Source organism: Eptatretus burgeri, unplaced genomic scaffold, assembly GCF_056783735.1.
Source record: "Eptatretus burgeri isolate ZD-2024b unplaced genomic scaffold, Ebu_testis_v1 Ebu_testis_scaffold_3154, whole genome shotgun sequence".
NCBI lineage: Eukaryota > Metazoa > Chordata > Myxini > Myxiniformes > Myxinidae > Eptatretus > Eptatretus burgeri.
Genome location: NW_028225102.1, coordinates 50001 through 74498, shown reverse-complemented (window position 1 = coordinate 74498; position 24498 = coordinate 50001). Strand labels below are relative to the sequence as shown.

General features: G+C 44.7%; 2 protein-coding genes, 1 long non-coding RNA gene and 2 other non-coding genes across 7 annotated transcripts in view; 2 read left to right on the top strand and 3 right to left on the bottom strand.

The window, feature by feature from the left end:
• Positions 1-18044, top strand: part of LOC147006746 (uncharacterized) — a 33943-nt gene extending 15899 nt beyond the window's left edge. For 2 of the 3 annotated variants that reach the window (XM_085867910.1, XM_085867911.1), the window contains 5 exons: positions 15318-15575; positions 16237-16416; positions 16711-16823; positions 16949-17027; positions 17158-18044. In XM_085867910.1, the coding sequence (XP_085724036.1) occupies positions 15318-15575; positions 16237-16416; positions 16711-16823; positions 16949-17027; positions 17158-17621 (1094 nt within the window). In that variant the 3' untranslated portion in view covers positions 17622-18044. The remainder of the gene's footprint in view (positions 1-15317; positions 15576-16236; positions 16417-16710; positions 16824-16948; positions 17028-17157) is intronic. The other variant, XM_085867912.1, reaches the window with a different exon arrangement.
• TRNAH-GUG (transfer RNA histidin (anticodon GUG)) lies at positions 7217-7288 on the bottom strand. The gene has a single exon. It is a non-coding gene; the product is annotated as a tRNA-His (tRNA).
• On the top strand, positions 10492-10563 carry TRNAH-GUG (transfer RNA histidin (anticodon GUG)). Its single transcript has one exon. It is a non-coding gene; the product is annotated as a tRNA-His (tRNA).
• LOC147006745 (uncharacterized) lies at positions 17881-19560 on the bottom strand. Its single transcript, XR_015054611.1, has 2 exons — positions 19273-19560; positions 17881-19136 (listed from the first exon to the last, which is right to left on the bottom strand). It is a non-coding gene; the product is annotated as an uncharacterized LOC147006745 (long non-coding RNA).
• A 447-nt stretch (positions 19561-20007) lies between these two features.
• The window catches only part of LOC147006744 (uncharacterized), a 6352-nt gene continuing 1861 nt past the window's right edge, over positions 20008-24498 (bottom strand). Inside the window, exons 2-3 of the mRNA XM_085867944.1 lie at positions 22846-24498; positions 20008-21340 (exon numbers count right to left, since the gene is read on the bottom strand). The exon at positions 22846-24498 is cut by the window's right edge and continues 132 nt beyond it. Of these exons, the coding sequence (XP_085724070.1) occupies positions 23938-24498 (561 nt within the window). The 3' untranslated portion in view covers positions 20008-21340; positions 22846-23937. The remainder of the gene's footprint in view (positions 21341-22845) is intronic.

Below are 24498 nucleotides of genomic sequence, written 5' to 3'. Positions count from 1 at the left end.
GAAGATGAGATGATGGTGAACAGCTGTTTTGAAAATGTGGAAGGAGGAGTGGGATTGAAGAGTGTGTGGGGGTTTGTTCCAGAGGTGGGAAAAAGAGGAATGAAAGGATGAAGGTGAGCAGTGATTCTTGATTTTGACAGTTTCAACAGAAGGAGGTTTTTGGCAGACCTTGAGCACCCTACAGAAATATAGGGGGGGGACAGAACACAGACAGAGTAAAGAGGCTGTTGCCTGCCGATCTGAGAGGTGACAGATGATTCGGCAGAAGGGTGGGGTCATCAGCAAAGAGATAAAGAGGATTTTCCAGGGAATCTGAGAGATCATTGATGAAAATCAGAAAAAGCACAGGGCCCAGAACACTGTCTTGAGGAACTCCAGCCTGGACAGGAAGAGGGGATGCGAAACAGACAGAGACATTAAAAGCCATGCATTGACTGCGACGCGAGAGGAATTCTGCGAGCCATGAGTGGAGATTACTTTGGATACCATAGGAAGAGAGTTTGAGCAGTGCAGGATACCAGACCGTAACAAAAGCTCGTGATATGTCGACGGAGATGGCTCTGATCTCATGTCTGGCATTGAGTACCTCCATCCATTGTTGGGAGAGCAGAAGCAGCATATCCAGGGTAGAGTGACCTGGTCTGAATCCAAATTGATGATTGGAAATCAAGCCATTGGAGAAAAGGAAGGATTTAATATCGGAAGCGATGTTCGATTATTTGACCTTGCTCATGATTGGGAGAAGGCTGATTGGTCTGTAGTTGCAGGGATCTGTTTTTGCAACTTTTTATGCAGAGCGGTGATGTTTGCTGATTTCCAAGCAGATGGCAGATGACCTTGAACAAATGAGAGGGTGAATAGAACAGAGACAGGGTAAGCAAGACCAGCAGAGCAGGTTTTTCGGACACCTGGGCTGATGTCCTCTGGACGGGTTGCAGACTCTGAGTCCAGGTTTGACAGCAAACTGTCCCCTTTGTCAGGAAAACGAGAGACAGAGTCCATGAACAGCTGGGTGCGACTGGGTAAGGTGGGTACAGAAAGGGATGGGTTTGGGACACATGATTTAGAAGCAAGCACAGAGTTTCGGCATTCAGCCTTTTCACATGCGGTGTCATTTGTGCAGCCATTTGAGGTAAGGTAAGGGAAGGGATGGTGGGGTAACATACACCAGAAACAGATTTAACTCGATGCCACCAGTATTTGGAGGAGGGAGAAAGGTTTCCATGAGTCGAAGGCAAGTTGTTTCAGGACAAATGCCTTACCACAAGCTTCAATGTATCCTGTCAATGGCAATGGCATGCCAGGGAATCGCCCTGAAAGGCTTGTTGGGAGACACAAAATGTAGCTGCCCATGGTGTTTTATCATCACAAACAATTATTACACTCGAAGAACCAAAAAGAAATTGAAGGAATAATTATGGGCCACCATTGGGTCTGGGTCCTGGGGTAATTAACCTGCTTGCCACCTCCCCCCCTCGCCCCCGGTTTGCACCAAGTACTTTTCAAGACTGCACGGGGGCAAGTATTATATGAATACCATCTCGTTGTATTTTTGTTCAAAAAAATTTCGATTTTATTTTTTTGGCATTTCTTCATGCGCGTCGATCTAGTTTAGTTTATTCAATCGTGGTTCAGTAGAGTCTGATCCGTTTTGACCTTCAATGAATAGGATATCAGGTTCACTTAAGTGACCCAGCACTATTGGCGGCGGAGGTTTTGCACTCTTCCGAGTGCTCCCCCTCGAGTTATCATTGTTTTAACTTTCTTTTAGAAAAGTTATTCATGGTTTTGACTTATTAAATTGTTGCAAAATTGATTTTGAACATTATAAACATCATGCTGATCCCAGTGTACTGTGTATTTGATAATTTTGTTTCAGCCATCTGGATAACCTCCGAAGGGGGTTTTTACCCTTGTGACAAAGGTTTTGTCTTTTCACAGATAATTTTTAGGCAACATATAAAAGTTGAAATTCTTCCAAATTGAATCCTTGGTGTTCTTTTAAGCATTGTTAAATTATAATCCTTTGTTCTTTGTACGCAGCCCAGACATGCGGTGAAACTTTTGTCCTTCCTCAACCATGAACATGTGTACCACGGCCCTGACACCTTCTTCTCATTCCCTGGGGGTGTTGCATCTGTAAGTTTGGCAGAAGTCAACGTTTTGGCTGTCATTTGTTATCGATGGCTTTGTGTTGCGAACACTCATGAGCCACAACATACAATTATTGATAAACTTGCTGAAATACCCGTTTTACGCCTGGGGAAATCTGAATATGTGGTGGTTGGAGGAGGGGGGGAAGTGGAGGGGGTTGGTAAGGGGAGGGGAAGGGGACGTGTGGGTAGAAAGTGGATTGGGGGAGATACCTGCCGTGAGGTTTAATATGGCTGCCAAACCATGTGACCTATATCACATGTGTGAAGCTTTTGTTCCTCATGGACAGGTGGTCATGCATGTAGAGTTTCACCTCGATCTGTTCAGCCACTTCAGAGAAGATCTTTGAATGTTTTATTACTTACGAAATCTAAAGATTTCGTAAGTATATTCATGACTTCCGTCCTCAGTTTGTGTGTTTGTTTGTGTGTGTGTGTGTTTGTGTGTTTGTTTGTAGGCACCATAACTCGAGAACGGAAGAAGCTACCAATGTCAAATTACACCACGTGATTCAGGAGGGTGATGGCTCGCGCTGATTTGATTTTGGTCAAAATCGGTCAAAGGTCAAGGTCACAGTTAGGTCAAACATCCAAAACACGATAACTCGAGAACGGAAGAAGCTACCAATGTCAAATAACACCACGTGATTCAGGAGAGTGGTGGCTAGCGCTGATTAGATTTTGGTTAAAATCGGTCAAAGGTCAAGGTCACAGTGAGGTCAAACATTCGATTTTTGATGGTTTGGTACAGAATCATCGTAGAAACTTCTGGTTTGCGTCGCTACCTTCTCTCGAGACAGCTTTTATTAGACAAGGTCAGAGGTCAAGTTGATGATTTCGTAAGTACCAGTCTATGACTGCTTGTTACTTTCGAAATCTCAAGATTTCGTAAGTATATTGATGACTTCCGTCATCTGTTTGTGTGTTTGTTTGTTTGTGTGTATTTGTGTGTGTGGTTGTTGGATTCGCTATATGTATGAGATATCCCTTATTGTCTTGTTTTCCGTCTGTCTGTCTGTGTGTGTGTGTGTGTGTGTGTGTCTGTATGTGTGTGTGTGTGTGTATGTGTGTGTGTGTGTGTGTGTGTGTGTGTGTGTGTGTGTGTGTGTGTGTGTGTGTGTGTGTGTGTGTGTGTGTGTGTGTGTATATGTGTGTCTGCAACGCGAGGCTCCACAGCACGAACCAGCAAACCGATTTCGATGAAACTTTGCCAACAGGTGGAATATATACTGGGAAAGTGCGCGTTTGAATTTAGTTGCCGAGCAATAACCCGTTGCTGTGTAGCGGCCGAAAAACCGCGTACAGTATTTTCAATACTTGTCCTTCAGTTTTGAATGTAGAGAAATGAGACTTCGGAATTAAACACTTAGAGATATTGAGATTTTTGATTGAGGTTTTATTTTTCAAATGGTAGTCCTTCAAAAATCGGGTGTCTATTTACCGTCATTTAAGGTGTGTATACAGTGATTGCAAGGAACTACACCGTCGTTCCACCTTCGATCCAAACGTTATTGACCAAAGTGAAAAGATCCAAAATAAATGGAATCACCGGCATTTCTGTCTTTGTGGATTTCTAATTATATAATATGTTTATTTATTGACCGAAAACGATCCCACGACCCACACACCACCTTCAATTATTTATTTAATAACCGAAAACAATTCCACGACCCACACACCACCTTCAATTATTTATTTATTTACCGAAAACAATTCCACGACCCACACACCACCTTCAATTATTTATTTATTTACCGAAAACAATTCCACGATCCACACACCACCTTCAATTATTTATTTATTAACCGAAAACAATTCCATGATCCACACAACACCTCCAATTATTTATTTGTTTCCCGAAAACGATTCCCCACCCACACACCACCTTCAATTATTTATTTATTTATCGAAAACAATTCCATGATCCACACACCACCTCCAATTATTTATTTGTTTCCGAAAACAATTCCACACCCACACACCACCTTCAATTATTTATTTATTTATCGAAAACAATTCCACGATCCACACACCACCTTCAATTATTTATTTATTAACCGGAAACAATTCCACGATCCACACACCACCTCCAATTATTTATTTATTTACCGAAAACGATCCCACGCCCCACACACCACCTTCAATTATTTATTTATTTACCGAAAACAATTCCACGATCCACACACCACCTTCAATTATTTATTTATTAACCGAAAACAATTCCATGATCCACACAACACCTCCAATTATTTATTTGTTTCCCGAAAACGATTCCCCACCCACACACCACCTTCAATTATTTCTTTATTTATCGAAAACAATGCCACGATCCACACACCACCTTCAATTATTTATTTATTTATCGAAAACAATTCCACGATCCACACACCACCTCCAATTATTTATTTATTTCCCGAAAACGAACGGACGATCCACACACGACCTTCAATTATTTATTTATTAACCGAAAACAATTCCATGATCCACACAACACCTCCAATTATTTATTTGTTTCCCGAAAACGATTCCCCACCCACACACCACTTTCAATTATTTATTTATTTATCGAAAACAATTCCACGATCCACACACCACCTTCAATTATTTATTTATTTATCGAAAACAATTCCACGATCCACACACCACCTTCAATTATTTATTTATTTATCGAAAACAATTCCACGATCCACACACCACCTCCAATTATTTATTTATTTACCGAAAACGATTCCCCACACACACACCACCTCCAATTATTTATTTATTTACCAAAAATAATTCCACCATCAACACACCACCTTCAATTATTTATTTATTGACTGAAAACGATTCCACGACCCACACACCACCTCCAATTATTTCTTTATTTACCGAAAACTATTCCCCACCCGAACACCACCTCCAATTATTTATTTATTTCCCGAAAACGATTCCACGACCCACACACCACCTCCAATTATTTATTATTTAAAGTGGGCGTGGCTTATGAAAAATATTGTGTGGCTCAGGAGGTGTGGTCAAACAAGAGCATTGAGAGAAGTTTATCGGGTTTTCCGTCTGTGCGTGTGTGTGTGTGTGTGTGTGTGTGTATGTGTGTGTGTACGTGTGTGTGTGTATGTATGTGTGTGTGTATGTATGTGTGTGTGTGTGTGTGTATGTATGTGTGTGTGTGTGTCTGCAACGCGAGGCTCCACAGCACAAACCAGCAAACCGATTATTTTTCAAATGGTAGTCCTTCAAAAATAAGGTGTCTATTTACCGTCATTTTTTATGATGAGTGCCATTTGGCAAAATACGCAATAAGAAAAATCTTGCCAGGCAGAGGAACAATTGTATGTGAACCAATACGTCTTGGGAATGAATCTTCGTCGGTGGATCGTTTCGAAATGAAAAGCATCGCTTCGATCCTAGCGAATCCCTCGTCGCCTTCCGGCTTGTGTGTGTGTTTGCTTGTTTGTAGGCACGATAACTCGAGAACGGAAGAAGCTACCAATGTCAAATTACACCACGTGATTCAGGAGGGTGATGGCTAGTGCTGATTATATTTTGGTCAAAATAGGTCAAAGGTCAAGGTCACAGTGAGGTCAAACATTCGATTTTTGATGGTTTGGTACAGAATCATCGTAGAAACTTCTGGTTTGCGTCGCTACCTTCTCTCGACACAGCTTTTATTAGACAAGGTCAGAGGTCAAGTTGACGATTTCGTAAGTACCAGTCTATGACTGCTTGTTTTAAATGTTTGTTTTTTTAAACAATATGGTTGCTGAATCACGTGACCGATAACGTCTTTTGCACGCTTACACACACTTCTTGCTCGTTTTTCTTCTTCCTCCCTGGCTTTCTTTCTCTTTCTTCTCTCAGCCTCCTCTTACTTCTCTCCCCTCTTTTCCTCACTTTTTCTCTGGCTTTCTTCCTCAGGATAGACCTGCAATTCGTTTTATATCTGCGGCCGTCTCGGCGGGCGCAGAGTCCGCCCCAAGCTCACCCCGCCCCACTTGCGCACCGTTACCATGACGACCCGTGCACTCTCAAAAAAGGCGGGCAGCGGCGCTCGCGAAAGAAGTACGTGCATAAACGTTGCTGAGGAAAAATAAGGGCGGGCGTCAGAGCTCGCGAAGGAAATGTGTGTAAACGTGTCTGTCGTAAAGAAAAAAGCTTCCCATGAGAGAGGGGATCTATTGTTTACCCTTCTCAACACATCACATTTAAAATCCCACGAGACATGGGGATGGGGCTCATCTGAACATACATTTCAGGAAATAACTGTCTGAGGACCTGGATGTGTGGATGCATTCATCAGACCGGATTCTAAAATCAGTAACAATACACTTATTGTTGCTTATATTTGTATCCACATTCTTCAAGACCTGCAATCATGCTCCCCCCTTCCCCCACCCCCACCCCACACGCTTCCCTCCCCCCACTCCCCGAAATGCACAGTGTAAGGATCCATGGAATAGATAAGCTTGGCAGGGGGATCCTTCCTTCCTCTGACTCCCCATTCATTTATCTTTCTTTCCCTCTTCCTCGAACTCTGCAGCCACTGGAACACAATAAATTCGTTTCGGGAAAATGTCACGTGACGATCGCAAATAAAGCTGAAAACGACGACCCAGGCAGCATTTGTTTGAGTACCACGACAGCATTGTTACCATGGAGACCGCCATGCTGTTAAGCGGTGCCGAGCGCTCCGTTCCGTTCGAGAGCTTGCTTGAGCGCTTGGAAGCAAGACTGCGCTTGCTCACGGAACACACCCCAGGTTTTATTGCAAAACAGCAAATAATTTACAAACAAAATGCATCCTCAGAGTGGGGAAACGGCAAGTCGGGGAATAAACGGCGTGTGAGTCTGATGTTGGGAGATGTTGTGTTATTTCACTCCGGAACCCTGTGGATACGTCAGAGAACCATTTATTACTTACCTTGTTCGGAGAGACATTCACTCACAGAAAACGAAGGGAAAGTCCGTTTAATGTTGCGGAAAAATATTACAAATGGTGGTGGAGGTTCGTCTTGTCATTGTAAAAACAAAACGAACCTGCTGCCGTGTCATGGAGTCCACAATGCCATGACTCGGACTCGAACCGAGGTTGCTGCGGCCACAACGCAGAGTACTCACCACTGTACGATCACGGCGAGCTACGCAGGAACACGACCAGAAAACCTTTGGTTCAACTGTTGATTGTAATAATTTACTTGCGGTGTATAAAACATTGCGCTGTTTGGTTGATATTCGTCGGTTTTCCCAAATCCTGAAACATGTTCAACTGAAACTTGGCACATGGATTTATTACACTGAACTCGGGAAGCGAAAAGTAGGGTAAAGCATTCGGTGGGGTACGTGTGGTGTATATGTGGGGTATGTGCGTACGTGTGGTGTACATGTGGGGTACGTGTGGTGTACATGTGGGGTACGTGTGGTGTACATGTGGGGTACGTGTGGTGTACATGTGGGGGAAGTGTGGTGTATATGTGGGGTACGTGCGTAGGTGTGGTGTACATGTGGGGTACGTGTGGGGTACGTGTGGTGTACATGTGGGGTACGTGTGGTGTACATGTTGGGTACGTGTGGTGTGTGGTGTACGTGTGGAGTGTGTGCATACATGTGGTGTATATGTTGGGTACGTGCGTACGTGTGGTGTACATGTGGCGTGCGTGCATACGTGTGGAGTACATGTGGTGTACATGTGGCGTGCGTGCGTACGTGTGGAGTGCGTGCGTACCTGTGGTGTACGTGTGGCGTGTGTGCGTACGTGTGGAGTGCGTGCGTACGTGTGGGGTACGTGTGGCGTACATGTCTGCATTAAAAAAATTCATTTTCTCGGCAACCTTTGGTCCGATTGACACGAATTTTTTTTACCATCAGTATGGCTCCGCCTGGAGATTTTAAAATAATTGTGACGTCAGACGTGACGTGTTGCGGACACCATCCTGGAAAAATGTTACACTTACATATCTCCAAAAGTGCTCAATAGAAAAAACTGAGACACGGCTCATTGTCAAGTTCTCCCAAAGCGAAACAAGATATGTTGACGACAATGTCATCGGTACCTTCAGTATGACGTCATAATTCGACAAGTACAACACTTGTCTGATCATAATGAATTTTTTTTTCTCAGCAACTGTTGGTCTGATGGACACTAAATTTTCACCATGGGAGTGCCTCCTCCTGTAGAATATTTGCAAGTGATGTCATAGATAATGTGGTACAGGCGCCATCTCAGAAAAAAAAAAAAAAACGTTGCACCTCCATATCACCAACACCGTTGACTGCGCAGGGAAAGTATTCTTGAATTCCATCGAGTTGTGATAAATTCCACAAGGAGTTCGAGTTTCAGGGAATTTCGTTAATTTTTCAGAGTTATGCCCTTTTTGAACTGAGATCTATCGACGTGAAACAGTGTGTGTTTGTGAATTTGTCTCTCCCCCTTCCTTCGGACGATTTCAGAAGGGATTTAAAGGCCAATCCTTCAACACAGTTGTGTGTTCACAACGGTCTATTTTTCAGGATAAACAAAAAACTTGAAAAATATTTTTCATAAAAGAGTAATTACGTCTCTTGTGTTGGAAATGTTGAGGGTGACTTGCAACAGGGCCTCAAGGGTGGTGTGCAGAACGTTTCAAAATTTAACAACAAATACAAGGCGTCGGGAGGTGAAATTCGCCACACGTGATGTGTAATACACGAGGAGAAAAACGAGGATTCATTCATCAATACAATACTTGACAATCAGCCATGTTTCAATTTTTTCCATGGAGCAGTTTCAGAGAGCTTGTTTCAGAAAAGTTTCAGATTCACTCACAGTTTCAGAAAAGTTTCATGAGCAACTTTTTTTCAATTTTTCCAAGATGGCGCCTGTAACACGTGACCTATGACGTCATAACTATGATTAAAAAAATTCTACAGGAGGAGCCGCTCATCCATATATTACTAAAACTCTCATCGTGTACGTATGTATGTATGTACATATGTATGTATGTTCCCGAAATACAGCCAAAATGGTACCGGATAGCGCAAAAATTTTCGGCCCACCTTACTCACCATTCTCCTGCGGTGTGCAGTATCAAGTTTCGTTCTAATCGGGCAAAGAAAAAAATTATTAAAAAATAAATTCCAGATTCATTGAAGTACTCTTCGTGAGAATTTGATCAATGCAAACAACCTCAGCGGGATAGTTCGCTGGAGCTATTTTTTTTTCTTGAAATGATTTTTTTCATCAACCGTTGGATAACCCAACAGGTTCACGGGCCGTTTAGAATATTTGAAAATTTCGTGTCCATCGGACTAACAGTTGTTGACAATTTATTTTTCATGCTGATCGGATCAAGCATTGTACTTGTCGAATGATGACGTCATACTGAAGGTACCGATGACATCGTCATCAAGATATCTTGTTCTGCTTAAGGAGAACTTGACAATGAGCCACGTCTCAGTTTTTTCCATTCAGCAGTTTTGGAGATATGTAAGTGTAACGTTTTTCCAGGATGGTGTCCGTACCACGTGACCTATGACGTCACAATTATTTTTAAAATCTGCAGGCAGAGCCACACTGATGGTAAAAATTTCGTGTCAATCGGACCGACGGTTGACGAGAAAATGAATTTTTAAAATGCAGACACGTACGCCACACGTACCCCACATGTACACCACATGTACCCCACACGTACACCACACGTACCCCACACGTACCCCACATGTACACCACACGTACCCCACACGTACACCACAAGTACCCCACATGTACACCACACGTACCCCACATGTACACCACACGTACCCCACACGTACACCACAAGTACCCCACATGTACACCACACGTACACCACATTTACACCACACGTACACCACATTTACACCACACGTACACCACATTTACACCACACGTACCCCACATTTACACCACACGTACACCACATGTACACCACACATACACCATATGTACCCCACATGTACACCACACGTACCCCACATTTACACCACACGTACCCCACATGTGCACCACACGTACGCACGTACCCCACATATACACCACACGTACCCCACATATACACCACATGTACCCCACATGTACACCACACGTACACCACATATACACCACACGTACCCCACATATACACCACACGTCCCCCACACGTACCCCACCGAATGCTTTACCCTGCTTTTCGCTTCCCGAGTTCAGTGTAATAAATCCATGTTCCAAGTTTCAGTTGAACATGTTGAAGGATTTGGGAAAACCGACGAATATCAACCAAACAGCGCAATGTTTCATACACCGCAAGTAAATTATTACAATCAACAGTTGAACCAAAGGTTTTCTGGTCGTGTTCCTGCGTAGCTCGCCGTGATCGTACAGTGGTGAGTACTCTGCGTTGTGGCCGCAGCAACCTCGGTTCGAGTCCGAGTCATGGCATTGTGGACTCCATGACACGGCAGCAGGTTCGTTTTGTTTTTACAATGACAAGACGAACCTCCACCACCATTTGTAATATTTTTCCGCAACATTAAACGGACTTTCCCTCCGTTTTCTGTGAGTGAATGTCTCTCCGAACAAGGTAAGTAATAAATGGTTCTCTGACGTATCCACAGGGTTCCGGAGTGAAATAACACAACATCTCCCAACATCAGACTCACACGCCGTTTATTCCCCGACTTGCCGTTTCCCCACTCTGAGGATGCATTTTGTTTGTAAATTATTTGCTGTTTTGCAATAAAACCTGGGGTGTGTTCCGTGAGCAAGCGGCAGTCTTGCTTCCAAGCGCTCAAGCAAGCTCTCGAACGGAACGGAGCGCTCGGCACCGCTTAACAGCATGGCGGTCTCCATGGTAACAATGCTGTCGTGGTACTCAAACAAATGCTGCCTGGGTCGTCGTTTTCAGCTTCAGTTGCGATCGTCACGTGACATTTTCCCGAAACTAATTTATTGTGTTCCAGTGGCTGCAGAGTTCGAGGAAGAGGGAAAGAAAGATAAATGAATGGGGAGTCAGAGGAAGGAAGGATCGCCCTGCCAAGCTTATCTATTCCATGGATCCTTCCACTGTGCATTTCGGGGAGTGGGGGGAGGGAAGCGTGGGGGGTGGGGGTGGGGGAAGGGGGGAGCATGATTGCAGGTCTTGAAGAATGTGGATGAAAATTATAAGCAACAATAAGTGTGTTGTTACGGATTTCAGAATCCGGTCTGATGAATGCATCCACACATCCAGGTCCTCAGACAGTTATTTCCTGAAATGTATGTTCAGATGAGCCCCATCCCCATGTCTAGTGGGATTTTAAATGTGATGTGTTGAGAAGGGTAAACAATAGATCCCCTCTCTCATGGGAAGCTTTTTTCTTTACGACAGACACGTTTACACACATTTCCTTCGCGAGCTCTGACGCCCGCCCTTATTTTTCCTCAGCAACGTTTATGCACGTACTTCTTTCGCGAGCGCCGATGCCCGCCTTTTTGAGAGCGCACGGGTCGTCATGGTAACCGTGCGCAAGTGGGGCGGGGTGAGCTTGGGGCGGACTCTACGCCCGCCGAGACGGCCGCAGATATAAAACGAATTGGAGGTCCGTCCTGAGGGAAAAAGCCAGAGAAAAAGTGAGAGGAAAAGAGGGGAGAGAATTAAGAGGAGGCAGAGAGAAGAAAGAGAAAGAAAGCCAGGGAGGAAGAATAGATATATATATATATATATATAAAAATATATTTTATATATATACAAATACAATACCAAATTGTATTTTTAATAATTTATTTTATTCATCAGTGTGTCAATCATGGTGTTTTTGTTTTGTAGTTTTCTTCTTCTTCTGACAGCTTTAACTCTGACGTCATGTCACGCAGCAACGTCAATGAGCGTTGCGAAGCTTGCGAATTTATTTTTAGCCGCGTCTCGAGTTGCGAACGTGGCTCCAAGAGAGCTCGGCATTGTTCTTCTTCTTCTTCTTGTTCTTCTTCTTGTTCTTCTTCACGTGAAGACAAAACCTTTAGGACGCGGCTCTTTTATATAAAGGATCCGGATCTCCTTAAATACTAAACACATGTACACATCCTCGCATTGAGGGTTCCTTTTGAGAGCATCTTTCATGAAGTTTTAAATATATTCGGACATTTGCTTTAAAGTTTCGAAAAGTTCACGTTACTATTTAAAGATTATTCCATTTAACGTATTGTAATTTCCTAAATACACGATTTTCTCGTCATGAACGACAATCGTCCATGACGGGTGTCGCTATTGACTCAATCAAGGCACGTGACGAAATATCGGAAGTTGTTGTTTTTCTTCTTCTTCCTCTTCCTCTTCTTGTTCTTCTTTACAAAAGACAAAACCTTTAGGACGCGGCTCTTGGACACATTTGTCCTTGTTTAAAATTGTGACCACCAACAACACATCTCCGAAACACAGTCTTCGTACGCCTCCTCTTCTTCTTCTTTTGCTTCTTCTTCCTCTTCTATTTTCTGTTGTTGACGTCACAGGTACTTTAAATTAATTACTTCCGGACAGTTAGTCATTGTTAGTTCTGTGGTTAAGTGGTAATTCAAGTGCATTAAGCGAAGTGAACATCCTTGTTTTCAATTCTGTCAAATTGATTTAGGTGTGAAAGGTGTGTGGTGAGTGTGTTTTGCTATGTATGTGGATTGTGATGACACCAAATTGTTTGTTTAATTATTAATTTTATTCATCGGTACGCCAATTAATGTGGTTTTGTTTTTAACCTGTTGTTTTGTATTCCTCTTTTTCTTTCTTACGACTCTTATTCTGACGTCATATGTCACGCGGCAGCATCAATATCTTCCTCCGTCCAAATCCTCGATCTTTTCTTCCCCCGCTCATCCTCCCCAAACCCACCTCCTTCAAATTCCCTGCTTTCCTTCTTGAAGGTCGCTGTGGTGTCCATCTTGTATACCCCATGTTCTCCACCCCATCGCTCTCCCTTCCAAAGATCTCCTGATGTCTCTTTTCCCCACTGTTTTGTCCTTCCGTCTCCCGCCCCTCTTGTCTCCTTTCCCCCTTGTTGTGCGTTGTGTGTTTGCTCTCATTCGAGCCTCGACAAGGTATACAAAAAATAACAAATGTTATATTTTGAACATGAATCGGAATATGAGGAGGAAGACTGGTTTGCCGTTATATCGAACCTTGGCTCTCAATGTGTCCCGACCGCGCATGGGCACAGAGGATTGAGATGATGTTTCTACTCTGTCTGGTGCTGAAACAAATTGAAAATCATTCCAAACAGGAAACTTACTTTTATGATTATGTCATAAAGGATACAAACAACAGGCACGATGAACTAATTTAACGTATTCGATGGGATGATGTAAAAGATTCTGCATCAACGGCAGTAAACTTCCAAGTTTCTTTTTTTTTCTGCAACCTTTAAAATCGTTGTTTTATTTCAATTTAATTATCATGGAGTACGGTAGTGGCTCATGTGGAGGCAAGATCGGGGGAAAAAATGGCTGCCCATTCAAATGTCTGCACAATGGTACACATAAACTGCCATAGAGTGAGGTCATAAGCATTTATCAGCCATAACTTTTACTCTCGAGCGTTTTCTGTACTTCGAAAACTTAAAAAGATGCCAAAATACACCGTTAAAGTTCCACAACAACGATAAATCATAAAATCGCCAATGTGTACTTCTTCTTCTTCTCGTTGTTCCTCTCTCAAAACAATGTAAAACTGTAGCCCGGCCTTCCTCAATCACAGCTGAAGCTTCGATGTTGATTCCAATGCGAGGAAGTTACTTTTTCTCTGGGCTAATGCATGTCATGCAAAATTTTAAAATATACAAGACGACCCGTGAACCCGTCGGGTTCCCGTTGTGACAGCAGTTGATAAAAAAATAATTTCCAAGAAAAAAAAAAGATAGCTCCAGCGAAGTGTACCGCTGAGGTTGTTTGCATTGATCAAATAATCCCGAAGAGTTCTTGACTGAATCGGGAATTGATTATTTAATAATTTTTTCCGTTGCCCAATTTTCACGAAACTTGAAACTGCACACCGCAGGAGAATGGTGAGTAAGGTGGCACTAAAATTTTTGCGCCATCGTGTACAGTTTCGGCTGTATTTCGGGAACATACATACATACATCCATACCTTCAAGATGAGAGTTTTAGTAATATATAGAAAAAACATAAATCACTTTATTAGGAGAAAAAATTGAACGTGAATGTGGATTCAACTCAACCAGGCCAGGATCAGAGGTGGGGGGAAATAGACAGTTGACAGAACCATTCCTAATCACCCCACAAATCAACTGAAACAAGTATTAAAACAATTGATTGACACATACAAGCCTGAGGTTGGCTTATTGGTTAAGTGGTCCTCTTGCAACAAGAGACCTGTATTCAAGCTTTTGCCAACTGTTGAATTATTGATCAAATGTCTTGTTTGTCACAATGAAGCATCTTTCTTTGATATAAAGTAACATTTTGAAATGTTTCACTGTGGTATTATTATTTTATTTTTGTTTTGCTCTTGGTGGTGAAGTTTCAACACTGTGGTATTTGCCTGATCAGAGTTGACGATTCGGTTCATGTTTACACTGATGTGCTAAATTTTCATTTGACGTGCCGTGTGTTGTTATATTCACCAGCAAAGTGATTCACTGTGATATCGAGCCATTGTGTGTTTGTGTGTGTTTTGTTGTTTTGTTCGGGAAAGTCGGGGGAGAATGTTCCATAAACTGAATTTAATCCAAAACAACAAAAAAAAATTTTTTAAGTAAATAAAATGCTCATGGCCCGTCAAAAGTGTAGGTCACGTGGGTGAAAACACCCTCGATCCACATTCGGTGGTGGAGGTAAAAAAAAAAACAGATTCAGGCAGGATTTGAACCACTGATCAATGAAGCTGAGACAACAGTGTTACCATTACACCATGGAGTATGCCGTCACTTGAGTGATCATGGGCTGTGGCTCTATGTCTTACCCGAGCGTGAAGGGAACCAGGAAAACATCAACACCTTGACAACATGAGATGTGACACACCTGCGGTAAACAATGGAGCACAGGTGTTGAGTGTAAGGTACAAATAAAGGGCTTTGGGCGCGTTTTGATGTGAAATTCTGAATAATTCGCCATGAGTCTGGCGTGGGGCACGGAAGTTCATATGTGCGGTTATCTAAAGAAAACGAATTCGGGAAATAGCCGGTACTTCGTGCTTCGTACCTCCCGCACAGACCCTGGCACTGACGAACGTCCCCACAAGGCGGAGCTTCTCCTGGAGTGGTTCGATACCCGGAACCAGTGGCTCGACCCAAAGGTAACCCCTCGTGGGAGTCTCGCCCTCGATGCTTGCGAGCTGCTCGTCCAACGGTTGGATTCGCACAATCTGTTGGAGTTGGTGCTCGCCACTCCGGAACGTGTTCTCACCGTGCGCGCGTCAACCGTGGTGGAGTTCCAGGCGTGGATGTGGACGTTGGGACCTTTCGTTAAAGGTATTGTTTCTGGAATGAGAATGTGTGGTCAAAGGGAGCTGAGTGAAAATGTGTGGCAAAGCCGGGGGTGGGAGAGGGGGGTAATGATAGAGGGGGAACAGTGTGAAGGGGTAGGAGAGGGGGTCATGATAGAGGGTGAACAGAGTGAAGGGGTGGGAGAGGGGGTAATGATAGAGGGTGAACAGAGTGAAGGGGTAGGAGAGGGGGTCATGATAGAGGGTGACCAGAGTGAAGGGGTGGGAGAGGGGGGTAATGATAGAGGGTGAACAGAGTGAAGGGGTAGGAGAGGGGGGTCATGATAGAGGGTGAACAGAGTGAAGGGGTAGGAGAGGGGGGTAATGATGGAGGTTGAACAGAGTGAAGGGGTGGGAGAGGGGGGTAATGATAGAGGGTGAACAGAGTGAAGGGGTGGGAGAGGGGATCCATGGAGGAGGGTTACTGAAGGGGGAAAAGAGATGAAGGAGCTTGGTGGAAGTGATGAGTGGAGAGGATGAAGGAATAATGAGTTGAGGAAGAGGTGGGAAGGGGTCTGGTACTCGAGGTATTTATAATCTGGTAAAATTTTGGACTTTTTTTTTGCTATTTTTCAGTTCTGAGTCGGTATATTCTCCATTGTTTGTAATAAACCTTTTTGTCGTTCAAAGTTGAACGTTGTCCGCAGGTAGTGATCCCATTAATGGGGAGCAGATGCTCGATGTTTGGCCCGTAAACGTGGAGCGCACACCTCTGCGAATGAAGCGATCGGAGCCGTTGCTCTCTCTGGCTAAGTACCGGATGTACCTGAGTCAGCACGAGGTGCATTTTGTACGAATGGGAACTCCACTTGGGAACCTTTGGCAAGGTAGGTCATCAGGCTTTGCCTAACGTTTGTGACACCTGAGCTTCCTCACTGCCCCGAGGTCACCTTTTGGTGCAGAAGCAGCAAATTGCAATTTGTCACTTGAATCGGTGCGAGAAAGGTCACTGTGAAACACCTTTAGGTTTGGAGGGGGAGGGGTGGGGGTAACGACCTCATACGTCAGTTTGGGAGGCCAAACTCATTCGTCAGCCAAACTTGAAAAATAGTTTCCTAATTTAAGCTTACATTTATTTTTCCTATTGTCGTTCTTCCTGATCTTCCCCTTTTGCCCCACAGGTGCCATATCTCTTCACTTGACGACCGTAGAGTCCTTCAAAACCCGTGGTAGCTGCCTGGTGATGAAGATGGGCAAGACTTCGAAAGGTGGAAAGAACTCCCTGCGTGTCAAGGTAGATCCATCTGTTCCTTCAACGGGATTAAATCAGGAAAATCTTCATTTGCTCCTTCAATTGTGCTGTATTTATTGTCGCAATTTTAGAAAACATTGTTGTGTTTGCCTCGTTGTCTGACTCAGATGGAAAGCAGTGCAGTTGCAGATGACCTGCTGAAAACGTTGCTGAACACCACTCTGACGATGCAGGGCGAGATGGAAGGTGTGTGTGCAGGTTCATTGCCAAGAGGTTGTTTACGATCCCAGTCTCAACCGGTCATTGATCTCTCAAACTTCACTGTGATGTGATCGTTTTGGAAAAAAAACGCTTTTTTTCTCTCTTTATTTTTTAGCTGCCGCGGCTTTGAAATACTCTCTCGAGGAGTTCGGCTGCAGAACGTCCATACATCCGGTCATGACCTCGATTACCAAGACCAGCGACCACCCAGATGGCGTCACCAGAGCGGTCATGGCACCGGAGTTGCAGAAACCGCTCGATGTTCGAAGCACAGCGAACGATGAAACGTCCGTTCACGTCGAGTCGACAGACACTCAAAAGGCTCGAGGGAAAAGCTCGGACAGTCGCGGAGCCTCGTCTAACTCGGGTTACGTCTTCATGAGACCGGTGATGCCGCTGGAGGCGAGAAGTCAGAACGTTGGAGGCAGCAGGAGGAACCTGTGCTGTGGGTTTTGTTCAGACGAAAAGTGGTTCCGAGATTACGGTTTCATGTTGGATACGACGTCCGACGAGTCGGACATCGAGCTTGATGATGAAGGCTTTGTAGTCATGATGTCTTTCGGTGCAACAGCAATGTAGAGCTCATGCATTGTGACGGAGGAAGCACTTTATTCAATCTGTGATGGAAAACTACTGTAGTTGTTAATTGTTGCTTGTGTGAGTTCACTGTTGAAAGGGTAGGAATGGTTGTTGAGATATTTATTCCTAATCACGTGGTACTTGGGATACCGAGTGGATGCTGTGTTCAGACTGTGCTTGTATTGTCTGATGGCGTTGTTGGATTCCTGTGCCGTCAACAATCCTCAATGTTTTGCTTTTCAAGTTGCATCGTTTTGGAGAGTTCACACTCAGGTTCCACGAACTTGTCAATGAATGCAATGCTGGATTGAATTGTTTGGGAGTGACAATTACTGCCAATGAACGTCACTAAACTTGCTTATTTGTACGTTGGTGGCTCAATTTGTATGATTCCATTAAAAGATCACACGTGGTGCTTCAAAACGGCTTTGTGTGATGCTTACGGACACGTCCGTCCGGTTAAACACTTTACAAAACCGCTTCTCCGCTGGTAGTTTGGTACTCGTGTCGAACACCATCCAGAATGGCATTCGAACCATGAAAAAGTCTTGAAAACCATGGAAAACAAGGACAAATGTGTCCAAGAGCCGTGTCCTAAAGGTTTTGTCTTCACCAGAAGAAGAAAAATAAGAACAAGAAAAAAACAAACAACTTCCGATATTTCGTCACGTGCCTTGATTGAGCCAGGAGCGACACCCATCAAGGACGATCGTCGTTCATGACGAGAAAATCGTGTATTTACGAAATTACAATACATTAAATGGAATAATCTTTAAATAGTAACGTGAACTTTTCGAAACTTAAAAGCAAATGTCCGAATATATTTAAAAGTTCATGATAGACGCTCTCAAAAGGCACCGTCTATGTGAGGATGTGTACAGGTGTTTAGTATTTAAGGAGATCCAGATCCTGTATATAAAAAATCCGAGTCCTAAAGGTTTTGTCTTCAGAAGAAGACGAAGAAGAAGAAGAAGAAGAAGAAGAAGAAGAAGAAGAAGAAGAAGAAGAAGAAGAAGAAGAAGAAGAAGAAGAAGAAGAAGAAGAAGAAGAAGAAGAAGAAGAAGAAGAACGCCGAGCTTTCTTGGAGCAGCGTTCGCTTCGTGAGACGTGGCTAAAAACCAAGCAGTGAAAACCCCGTTCTTGTCGACGGCCACGGTTGCCAAGCAACCACGATGCTCGGACTGCACAGTTATCTGAAATCGATGGAATAATCAGCTTTCTCTCCATGGGGAAGTTCGTGAAGCGAAGGGGTTTGGATCCCAACCCTCCCCCACGAGCCTCGCTCGTAACGAGCCTCGTCTAAGAATCGAAGGCTACGAGATCCATTTGATGGAGTCCACTCGTCTCGGGCCTGCGACGCCATTGGCTTGTCCGTGGTGGCTTTTGTTGGCGGTTTCCTTGGTACCGCCAACGAGTCACGTGAGGAGGGGAGGGACGAGTCGAAAATCATAAATTCAATGATGTTCTTATTCTTCTCATCACGTTGTCCCTGCTCTCCCGAGTCGGCCGCAGGACCTGAGGGAGATCAAGAGCACCAAGATGATAAAATTAAGAGGTGGTTAACGAAGAGGGAAGATAATGAGTGAATAAATGAATGAATCGATATTTCACTTTTTGGGAACCCGAAAAAGGGTGGAATAGTGAAACAGACCTTCAACATTAATCCTGAATCCAAAAGCCACAAAGAAAGGACGCACAAAGGATGCTCAAGGTCAACCGAGTAAAGAAGAGGAAGATTTCCAGGCAGCATGACGTCATCTGCACACGTTTAATATAAACCTTGCGAGTAATTTGCGGACGGGATCTCAACCTTCTCCAGGAGTCTGTGACAGGTCCTGGGGCCTCGTATCATCCGTCATAGCAACGTATGGGGGTATAATGTGTTCACCAATGGCTGTGCTGTCCCTTCTATAAACATCCGCCCCCATGAGTAACTCCGCCCCCACTAGTAACTCCGCCCCCAGTAGTAACTCCGCCCCCACGAGCAACTCCGCCCCCACGAGTAACTCCGCCTCCACGAGCAACTCCGCCCCCACTAGTAACTCCGCCCCTACCAGCTCCTTCCGCCAATCACGTCACGACCCCTCCCTCCATCTCCCACCCTGCCACACCCGATTCTTCCGACCCGCTTGGCCGCAGTGGGGTTTGGGGGGAGTGTTACTGGGGTCGAAACCTATTGTGTGGCCGGATGCAAGGTCAACATGAACCAAATGAGTGAGTTCCTTGTTCGGAACCGCGGTCTTTATACACGGTCACCTGTTTGTGTTACTTATATAAATAAATAAATAAATTCCAAAAAGGAATGTTTTTTTGTGTAAATTAATTAAAAACGAAACTTCAACAGCCCTGGAGACGAACATCAGTGTTATTTTTATTTAATGCTTCATCACAAACCCCCCAAAAATCAATCACTTCCACATTCAGTACAAATATACATCCTTCACATCAAAAGTTACATCACAGGAAATGATTTTGAATTGTTTTTTGTTGTTAAAGCATTGTCTCTGATTTATGACGGCAAGAGTTTGTTTGCATTGTCATATCACACACGAGTGGATGCCACTGTTGTTGTTTTCCTGCCACATGATGAACAAGACACAACGAGCAAGAAGAACCCACGGACGAGGAAAGGAAAACCTGCACATGGCATTCGTGCGTAACGTGTGGTCAGTTACCAATGGATTCTGAGAAGTTGTCGTGTGGAAAACAATGAAGAAACCTGCGACCGAAGACCCAGAGTACGGAGCAGCAGCATATTTTCTGTAATTTAGAACGGTCTTCGTTCTTGTGACCTCCGAAGGCACTTGGACGCATGATCACAACTACCTCATCCATACGACTTCAAACCCGGTGGTGAAACTCCATTGGACGCAGCTCGGCACGTACCGGCTTCACAACCGTCCCGAATGTGAGGGTTCCACATCAGTGTAAAGTTTCTTGGATGTGCAAAGAAAAAAAATTCTTAATCAAGGGGTGTGTGCAAGGAGGAAATAATAAAAAAATTTAATCAGTGGGTGCAAGCCATCATGCCAGGGTTGTGGATGTGGTGACAAAAAGCCGGCCACAGTTGTCCGCAGAACAGTTGACACGTGCGCATTGAAAGTCACATCTGTCAGTGTCAAATCCGAGCATCTCTTCAAGTTATTTTGGTGTCGTGTACGCGTGACTTGGTGAGTTCGTAACGACACATTCAAACGATGAATGTGGAATTTGAAGTCCCAATGACAATGATGGGACTTCAGCACGGACTATTCTGAGAGGGGCAGTTGGAGCGGAGTAGGGTCGTTGTGCGGTGGTTGGAGAAGTTGAGGAATCTGACAATGCAAGAACAAACCCAGGCCAGGAATAACAGATGGTGTGTAATTCTGTGGCCGAATTGTCAAGGTCCACAAAAAAAAACAACAGGTGAAGGACCGAGATGTCAACGTTTGGAGCACGTGAAAATGAGGTCGTCTTGGGTAACGACATCCTCAGCCCGAGGTATGTGTCAAAGTAAGAATCGGTTCACTGCTGTGCAAACGACAGAAAATAAGTTGCAGAACGGCCTTCTAGAACGTTCTTCTCCATCAAAGGAACTCAACACCCATTCATTTGTGATGTCCATGTGGTGCACACAGGCTGCAGTCTTCCACATGAGGGAGCCATTCAGCACAGAGCAGCTCAGGCGTGCTTCTTCACGTGCACGGCGAAATGATCCGATCTTGAGAAGGACCTGGACACTGAGGAGAAGCAACGACAGCAAGAAATCAACAAATGTGACAATTTATGAGCAACATGGCCATCCATGTTGGAAAAAGGTTAAATTGATATACAACACAGTAGTTCCGCACAATCAAGAGGAAGACCTCTGCATTGGTTGACGACATCACCTTTCACCTGCAGTGCAATTGGAATAAAAAGAACACGCTTCGTTCCGACACGCGTGTCGAGGTGAAATACCATGGCTGAAGATAAAATTGGCACAATGGACACGCACAAAGGCCTGGTGTTGGCTTCACAGTTAAGGTGGCTGGCTGACGATCCTGTGGTCCTGAGTTCAAGTCGCTGTTTTTCCCCATTGAACTAACACCAGGAAGTGTTGATTCAGCCTGTCATCCTTCTGAGGTTGGCAAAATGAGTACCAATGTACTGGTAAACAGGGGCACTGCATCAGCACCCGGCCAATGATGCTACTCATGTGGAGACACTGTATATGTCCCAAGCAAGTCATTCGTGTTTTGTTCACATTTTTGTACTTTGGAAAGGAGAAAGGATAACTCTTGTTGCTTATCTTTGCACTGACAAAGATATCGCTGTGCCAGCCAAAAGGCTGCCTCTGAAATACCACAGCTGGCCTTGCTGACAGTTCGGAAAATAGAACAGCTGGGCTTCCCAGTACTACTGGGCCACAATAACATGCAGGAGGTGACCTTGCTAATACAGATAAGGGAAGGAAGGGAGCTGATCTTGTACTTTCTGTGCTCTCTTATCAACAATACAGGCTTGGAATGAGTTAATGACCAACACACAAGATAAATCCTGTTGACAGGCAGTCACGCAAAGGTCACAGTAAAATTGTATATAAGGCAGAGCTGAGACTGAGCTTGCCAGAGCTGGGCTGGACGACTACTGTGTTCCTAGCCTCTCTCTCCATATGCGCATATGTTTAGTGTGTAATAAACTCTTCTCTACCAAGATCGGTGTGGACAGAACTTGATTTCAATCAGGTGCGGACCCTCACCTTCATCTCAACACTCACAGCTTTGTGCTGCACACGAAAGAGGACACCTGCTTTTAAACTTGCATGGAACATGCAACTTACAAACAACCTGTTGTCCAAACAATGGCTCATTGTGAAGTCTGCTATTGTATTTTGGAACCAAATAACTAAAATTGCCAAAATAACGTTATTGTGGCCAAACAACAACAATAAATGCAAAGAATCTTTGTCAGTCGCCTCCCGAACAACCCCGCTCCCTCAACCCCCCCAAATACAGTTTTCAGATGGTTTGTTTCTGAGAATCGTCAATTCGAAACCCACAGGATATGACACGGACTTACAGCCTCGACCAGTTGCACCGAAATAACGAAACGATCTCATCTGCTCAAGAGCCGGTGCAATTAACCTATCAGCAGGTGGTGCGTCTGCAACCTCAACCTCAATACACCCAAATTATCCTGGACAAAGTAGAGGGAGGAAAGGTGTGGCAGAAATGATGCGAACGACTACGTTTTGCTGCCATACCTGACACAGTTTGCACACTTGAATGGCTTCGCTCCGGTGTGCCTGCGATAGTGTCGCCTGAGCTCATCGCTCCGGGAGAACTGCCACTCACAGCCTTCCCACAAGCACTTGTACGGTTTCTCACCTGCGGTGGGAGGGATGGAGGGAGAACGAGTGGATTAATGACAGCAAGTCCATACAATCGACCTGTGTGCAGGTGTGTGATGCCGTCACATTCCAAAGCTTGGGTTGCATCCCCGACAGCAGCCTTGTATGATTTACTTGTAAAAGTTTACTGGCATTGTTTTTTCCAAGTGAGGAATGCCTCCCGGCTTGTTATCGAGACCGATGAACCCTGCTCCACAAACCGAAACAAACTTCTGCACAAAAAGGAAACACTTCAGGCATCAGCCCTCACCAGGAACGCAAGAACGTGGAACATTTCTCCAGGAAAAGTTCAAAGGATAAGACAAATCGAAATGGGTCATCGACCCACTGTACAGTCGTCATTGGATCAGCAGCTTGCAACGCCGTTTCACTTATGACGTCACTGCAACTAATGTTGCATGCATCAACTTCTCTGGGGCTTCATGGAAACTCCAATCTGGAACCAGATGGCATGAGCTTTTTGAAAACAGGGGCAGCACTTCCTGGTTCATTCAATTTCTCTTAAACTGATGTTTCTTATGAAATGTAGAACTACGAGCTGCCTAGTCTGGGTTCGATTCCGGACCAGAAGATAAACAGTCCGATATTTGCGGTTCGCACGCATCACAAAGTGTGCCGTCCCACGGATGGGTGTTGAGCCCGGTTGCACACCTGCTCGTCGACGTTCGATCCCAAGGGTTTTTTTTAATTGAAGAGTAGGTGAGTTATCTAGCCGGCACCGAGAACAGATTACAAATCTCTAACCTACAGGGAGGACTGCATCAACGGCACAGCCACGTTTCCGAGCAATGACGGGACTAGCAGCTTCATGCTGCATACGAAGAGAGAGGGACAGGAAGAATATGAAGAAGTAGAGCCTGCAACAGGGAGGTGTCATCGCCCTCATTGAACAATAATAAAATGATTTCATAATTTTTTGATTTTTTAACTCGGAAATGACAGAAACTATTGCGAGTTGAGTACCGGAGTACCCGTACCCGTGTGTGCGTGCTCATGTGCCTTGATGTGCGAACTCTTGGTGTAGACTTTGCAGCATCCATTGACTTGACAACGATAGATGTACTTCTTGCCGTCCAGTGAACCATCAGTACCTTTTTGTCGAAGCTTACCATATTTGCGGCCGAATTGCTTGATAACCGGCTGTCCCGAAGCCTCCTGCAACTTGGGCCTGGCCTCTGTCGCGGGCTCAGGAGATGAAGGCAGTGTCAGGTTCGATGCCTCGCTCAACTGTTCGACGCTACTCTCCGGGACTAGTGGGGCTAAAGCTGGGTTTGGTGTGGCAGACACACTGCTCGGTGTGACGGCTGCTGTGGCCATCAGAGCAACAGCTCCTGGTACAACTGTCGGTGGAGGAGGTGGAATAGCAGCCATCGCTTCGACACCGACTCCTAAGGGTCCACTCCCACAAGGAACATCCTCCCAAGTTGCTGGAAGAGCCTCAAAAGGAGCCACGCACGTGACCATTCCCTGGGTCGTCAGGTCTGTGGCAACGATTCCTTGGGTCGG